Source organism: Lytechinus pictus, chromosome 17, assembly GCF_037042905.1.
Source record: "Lytechinus pictus isolate F3 Inbred chromosome 17, Lp3.0, whole genome shotgun sequence".
In the NCBI taxonomy this organism is placed as follows: Eukaryota; Metazoa; Echinodermata; class Echinoidea; order Temnopleuroida; family Toxopneustidae; genus Lytechinus; species Lytechinus pictus.
This window is the reverse complement of record NC_087261.1, coordinates 18440004-18447240: the sequence shown is the minus strand read 5'-3', so window position 1 is coordinate 18447240 and position 7237 is coordinate 18440004. Positions and strand designations below refer to the sequence as shown.

The 7237-nt window shown below is 35.8% G+C and overlaps 1 protein-coding gene across 1 annotated transcript; it reads right to left on the bottom strand.

The window, feature by feature from the left end:
* Positions 1–748: 748 nt before the first annotated feature.
* On the bottom strand, positions 749–5151 carry LOC135157352 (plexin-A4-like). Its single transcript, XM_064112583.1, has 3 exons — positions 5077–5151; positions 2445–3523; positions 749–766 (listed from the first exon to the last, which is right to left on the bottom strand). Exons 2-3 carry the CDS (start codon positions 3474–3476, stop codon positions 749–751), a joined length of 1050 nt encoding a protein of 349 aa, XP_063968653.1. The 5' UTR covers positions 3477–3523; positions 5077–5151.
* Between the last annotated feature and the right edge of the window lie 2086 nt (positions 5152–7237).

Genomic DNA, 7237 nt, shown 5'->3' with positions numbered 1-7237 from the left:
TTAACTTGTTTATAACAATAAAAACTAACATATACTTAAAACTTCAGTCTTTAGTTAGGACTACCCCCTGAAAAACCAACAAAAAATCTGATTATATAGCGGCCAATCGAGAAAAATGTTGATGAAAATATTTTTCGGCCCCCCCTATTGGCGAAAGCTGGATCCGCCCCTGTGCTTGGTCGGTATAATGCTACCAACAATAGGCCATTTTCATTGTAAAAAAAGAATCCAACATCGAAAATTTATCAAGCCTCCAGAAGCCCCAACCCCCCCCCCCCTCCCCCCCAGAAAAAATAGTCTAGAACCGCGCCTGTACGTGTGTACGCGTGGAGCTAAGGATATGATTGAACCCCCCCCCCACACACACACACACATACCCTCACACAGGTGTAAACCTTACATGTATGCTTACCACTTTCCCGGAGAAATAGGGAACGAGCATACGTGTATTATAGTTGGGGGAGGGGCGAGGATTGAATATGTGCGTGAACTACAGTTGTGTGTTAACTGACAATGCGTCTATCGGCCCCACGAACTATATCATACGACCCTTTGGGGGTAGTTTTCAGGGGCAATTGTCTAGGACCAATTATTCTAGAAGGTCATATCATTTGAAGCAGACTCCGCGGACTATCGGACCCCCGGACTAACGGACCCGCGGACTATCGGGATGTCCTCCTTTGAATGATACAAACCTAGAGAAAAAAATGCTGGAGGTTTCTGAGATGAACTCCTATTTTACTCTCAGTTATGTTCTCAGATCCAGCTGAGACAAAAAGGGGTAAAGGTTGTGCTTAGCTAACTTAGAATTAAAATGTTAATTTTGGTGGAAAAGTTGTTACAAAATGTTTAAATGTATCTTTTTTTATTTCAAATGGTTCAACATTAAAAAGTGCATGCGCAATATTGCGAAATCAGTTTGTTTTCGCCCTTTTCCTTCACAAAGCGTGAAAATGAACATTTCTGCGCAAACATATTTCTGTTTTTTGTGTTTTTTTTACAAAATTGGCAGTGCTCACCCAAGTGTAAGTTTTGTTTTCTTTAGATAGATGAGTCCCAAACTAAAGAACTTATGTGGAAAAAAAATCCCAAGTTGCATATTTTTTAATTCCCATGACTTTTTCAAACTTTTTATTGATACGCACTTTGTAGTAAAATTTCAACCTTCATTCACGGAAATAAAATATTTGCGTGCCTTCATTTGACATTTTTCATGATGTTATATATAAGAAGAATTGTAAAAGCAATTACATTCATTTATTTAGTTATTTCCTCTTTAAGAATATTCATAGCATAGAATGATTAGGAGTATTCCAGAATGCCTACACTTATTTAAAGACTGAGGAATGTTGTTATTTCTGAATAGAGACTGCAACACCAAGAGATTCCAAGTGGTTGTGGAAATGAAAAATAGGATTAGCTATGTTGTTAATTTCACTGAGGTCATTTAAGAGCCTTCTAGAATTTGGCTGCTCCTGAAAGAAGGAGAATCTTCGTTTTAAAGACAATACCAGAAGCTTCGAGAATAGTGAATACTAGATACTTCCAGAATAGTGAATACTTAGTTTATGTAAGCTGGCAGTTTCTTCAAGGGCATCATCACATCATAACAGATCAGAACTTAGAGTTTCACGCCAGACTTTATGGAAGAGCAGACTTTATTTCCACCTGGAATATTTATCTTCTGTGAAATTATTTGCACGCCACCAATGAACTGTTTGCAGAGGAATTCTCAGTTCTCATCGAGATCATCAACCTGTTTTAATGAACACTTTTCAACCCATGGATTGCTGAAATTGACTGTTAATCATCATCAACATCGTCTTCACGGACATTTCAACTCGTTACAGTGACTTTTGTTATTAATCGCGCTTCAACATCAATTTCATCATCGCCATCCTTGTGAACTTTAATTTACGGAATCTTCGCCAACCAACTTGGATTAACTTTGGATAATAATCAGCACTTCAAGAGATGTAACACTATTATTATTTCTGATTTGTTTAATCTATAATCAATTTCCTGTAATAAAAGAAAAGGAAATCAAATCCAAAACTAAATATTTATTGTTATTTTTTTGCAGTATCGTAACAATGAATTTTTGGACATCACCACAAAAGGCACCCCCCCTTTCTAAGCTAGTATTGTGGAGGTGCCGTGGCCGAGTGGCATAAGGCGCATGGCTACGCATGGATAGTGCGGGGTTCGATTTCCGGTCAAGGGACTGTGAGCACGGCATTTAATCGACACTGCTCTTTTATCTTGCATTTAAATACATGGAAACGTTATAAGCAATATTGGTAACGAGGTGTGTACTCTCTTTTTTATATTTTCCCTTCAATTAATGACACATTCACACATTGCTTTAGGTAGTAAAGCAATTTCGATTTTACTTTAAAAAAAAAAGAAAAACCATCCATGGTCATCAAATCAAAACAACTTACCTCTTCACATTTACTTCCAGACATGAAGCTATTTGCGATGCCAGTTTCAGTTCCTAGAATGCATCCTAAGATGGCATCTTCGAAGCTCTGCTGGACATCGATCATCTTATACACACAAAGAGAAGACGAAGGTGAAGATGAGAATACCGCGTACAATAAGTCATCCGTGGTGTTGATATTCATTGATTCAGCTAACTGGGATCCTGCTGGTCCAATGTAAGCCGATTGAATAATATTCTGAGATCCACCACGTGTACATTGTAGCTCTATCTCAGTGTACGATTCGAAGTCTTCGTCTAGTGAATTACGACAAAGACGTCCTAAATAAGTTTTCTCGTGTCTTGATATAAAAACGTATATAAAATTTTTGTACGAAATAATATGTTTGGACCTTGTTGAATCGTCAGTAAGGATATTCGCTGGTATATTTTGTTGTGATTTAATGTCTACGAGACTGTTCTTTGAAATGAATGTGAATCCGGAACCAGGACCACCACCACTTCTCGCAATGAATAGGTAAAACAATCCATCAGCTTTACCAACTCCCCGACTATCAAAGTCAGCATCAAGAGCAACGACACCAACAGAAGGTTGGTCTCCTTTCGCCGCAACCTCGTCAGTATTGCCTAAATTGAAAAGGTCTAGTGATATATTAGCCAAGTTCCTCACCTGACAATCATTTTTACACCCTCCACAAGTGATAAGCTTATAGTTCTGAGGTATTACCACAGGAACAATGAGTTTGTTATCATTAACGAATCTGTTATTATTGAGTAAAGGACAGCTTCCAGTATCAACAGTTTCTTTGAGGGTGAGCTCGGAGTCGAGTTGGTAAAGCCTCTCTCGTGCCCCTATGTAAATATCTCCTGTGATGTTGTTGATGGCGATGTGGTTGAATGGTAGTTTGGAGTCAGTATCAGGAGAGGTAAATGAAGAAACCAAGTAGGAGGAGAGAGGAGCTGATTGGATTGATCCGATCTGACATGATATCATCATCTGGATTAGAAGTACTCCCAATACGCTGTTAGTCATGATCTTGGATGCTTCCTACGAAGTAGGCTTGTATTTGCAGATCAAAGCTGTAAAAATACGGATATCAGAATACGACATTTCAGACGGCTCTTTTGATAAAATCACAAACACGGAAAAGCTTAATCTTAGGGAAAGTTTGTTAAACATGTCTGCATGGAATTAACTCAAAGACAGGTTACTCTTTTATGCTGAAACGTGGCTAAATAAATGGTGAGTGATAGCTGTTAGGCCTGCCTTTTTTCCTGAAATATTTTAATAAAAACCTTCTCCATTTCCATCATAATAATTCCAACTCAACATTATTACCCCTCTCGCTCTTATTACATTTACAACACTGCTAACATGTCAATTGATTTACCTTATTTAGATTTCCCAATGTATGCATTAATTACTGTTTAATTCCCTTTGATTTTTGTTTGAGAAAGTCTCCATATGATTGATAATAGGTCTTTGTGGGTCTTGCAATTTTTCCTGAAATATTTAAATCAAGTTCCTCTGCAGTGAACCCTTCCCATTGACTGAACAAACTTTTGTGGCATCCCTTGAACATGTTCAAATGGAACTTCCTGGTTGGATGATTTGCAAATAGATCGTAGGGGGCAGCACGAACATCTGGTAGTCTCATATGCATATGATTTTTATTTACTTTTTTTTTTATAGAATGAAGTAACAATATGTATGACAATTCTTCTGCTCATTCGTTGTCCAACGTCACCGATGTATTGTAAGTATGCATTTTCTAAAATTTGCTTGATTTTGTAATATGTCATCATGATAATTGTACATAAAGTATAATGATGTGTTCATTAAAGTTGGAAACGTGTGATCTTTCCCACGGTTTGTATACATAAGTTCCACCCATTGGTTTCTGTGTAAGTAGTACAACTCAGTTGTCACACGAAAATCATTGCAAAGAGAAGGGGACAAATAGTTTAATTCACCATTTTAAGACCAAAACACAAATAAGGTATACCACAGTGTAAAGCAAATAAGAGAAAGTTTCATTTAGGGATATAGTCTGAATTTATAACAACGGTCAGCCTAGAAGCAAGATTCTTCAACCATTTGAGGTCAATAATGTATAATGAAAATGAAATGATATGTGTGTATATGTTAAAGAAACCATGTGCTATTTTTCTTTCTTTTTAACAAAAAACAAAACTTATGTTCAACCATTAATCAAGTTCCTATTATAACTAGGGGGAAAAGGAAAAGTTCAAAATTTAATAACACTTTTTAATGCATCTATATGCATGCTCAAAAATGTATGCAAGTCATTTATTTAGAAACATGAACTTTGACACATCAACAAATAGGTACTGACTGAAATACCTCATAAATCTATCGTCCAAGCTATTCATTTCTTTAATATTCAATTATCCTCTTGTAAATAGGGTTATTTGTACATTTCTACATGAGGTCCCACTATAATACATTGATATTTTATGTAGTCATAAGTCATTTGTCAGCAACTACGCTTTGAGTTCATGGTCACAGGATAACGTCAGCTTAACTTGACACTTAAATTAATAGCCTGATTTTCTCCTTAACAGAAATGAAATAAACTAGACTGATTTATCAGAATATATTCTATACTTACTTTTCAAGTTAAATTTAGCAGGATAAATAATTGCGCTGACTTTGCAGAGACTCATTAGTCGGACGGCGATGCTGTATAAAATGTCTGGTGAGAATTGGAACTTCGATTGATTTTTACACTTCTTCCGCTTTTAGAATGTACCATATTTTTAAAAAGGATAATTTCAAATATTAAAATGGTAATTTGAAGCTTTCTAAAAGTACCTTTAGCGAACTATGAGCTATCTTTATCAAAATCTTTGATTTGCTTTTAAGTAGTACACATAAAAGACCCCCATGGGTGCACTCTTGGTATATGAATTACCTACATTTCGGGTAAATGTACTAAAATATCCCCCAGAATAATGGAGTGAACCATTGTTCAAGCAACACAAAATAAACAATTTGAACAATAAAGTGCAACGCTTTTATCGACATGCATATGGTATCTAAATATGATATTTCTTGTCCTCACTGAGGGCGCTCAAAGGTGTCACGAGGCTTAGTGCAATATGAAGGCAAACGGTATTTATTCCATCCAACCCATTCCCAATTTTTTAGGTTTAAATTGATAAAGCTGATTGAGAAAATTGTAGGATTATGATTAGCCATCTAACACTGATCATAGGAAGGGCAACTACTAAACGTCCTTAGCCCACAGGTGGAAGAATAAAATATATCATATTGTTTCAGGTGATGAATTTGATCCCGTCGGGAGCTAGATCCCGCAGGAGATTTCCACTTCATAAATGCCTATTTATTTTAAAATTGATTGGGTGCAGGTTTCCTTTCTGGTCAGAATTGAAAAGTCACACTTTACAACATTATACGTATGCCAACTTTTCGTACACATCGCTACAAACAATGGAGATAAAGAAATATATAGCTAAAATGTATGAACTAAAATTGGGTTTAGACTTTCGGAGAAAAGATTATTTACACTGGCAAAGAAAGTGCTTTGGAAGCTTTTTATGTACACTCCTGGTCATTGCATTACTCATACATGTAGTAATTCACAAATTAAAAGGCCTACTAGTTTGTAAATTAGACGACAGTCGCCATTTTTTCTCAGTCATCAGTCCATTTAGTGTAGGCATTTACGTGTTTTAGGGGAGCAAATGTTAGTCAACTCTGGATCACACGAGCTCTTTTTAATTCCATCAGGAGAAAAACATATTCTTTATAAACGATTTCATTCAAAGCCAACACATGTGAATGATAAGAATATAAGAAATATCGTAATGAATTAAACACACTTATACGTTCTGCAAAAATAACATATTTTTATAACAAATTTTGAAGAAAGAAAGGTAATCTGAAGAAAACAAGGACGTTCTTAAATGAAATTTTAGGTAGAAACAAACCGTATACAATCAATGGAATTATACACCATCATGTAAGCTAAGATAGAAAATCCGTTTGATGTGGCGAATGTATTCGTGAAATGACTTTTGTCTTACCATAGGGGGGAAACCTTACTCGGTCTTCACCGAATTCTAATTCAATATTCTCTGATTTCATGCCTAACATATTTTAACAAATCTTTCTTTTTTAAACCCGTTACTGAACATGAAGTTGCTAATATCATGAAGAATATCATGGAAAGAGCCCTGGATATGATACTTTGTCAATGTATATGATTCAACCTGCTGTGTATTGCATTACTCAACCACTGACTTGCATATGTAATTTATTTATTTTCTTGATAAAATGAAGTTAGCAAATATTATGCCTGTATATATTAATATGGTTTTATGAAAGACTGTTTTAATTAGTTTGCATTAATTGAACTAATTGGTTTAATCTTAAATTATATTAATGAAAATAAACATGCAATTCTTATTTCGATGGATTGATCAAAAGCGTTTAATACTTTGTCACACTCTATCTTGTTGTTTAAGCTTTCTTAGACAATATTATATAGCACGCAGGAAACTGCGGGCGCGGCTAAACACCCTAGGGGGCTCCCCTTGAATACCCTCGGTTAGACGCAAAAGCCCCCTAGGGTGTTTGCGTGCTCGGGCGTGACGTTTCCTGCGGCCGGCACTGTAGAATGACAAATACTGTGTTTCATAAACCTTTTAAAGTTATTTTCTTGAGATAGATTTCTAGTACTCTCATGTATTTTAGAACCAATACTCCAAAAAAAAAAATCATTAAATACACTTACAATTTCTTGCTGA

What these genes read in the sequence shown, in the direction of transcription:
- LOC135157352 (XM_064112583.1), bottom strand. Translation starts at nt 3,476, where the DNA reads ATGACTAACAGCGTATTGGGAGTACTTCTAATCCAGATGATGATATCA.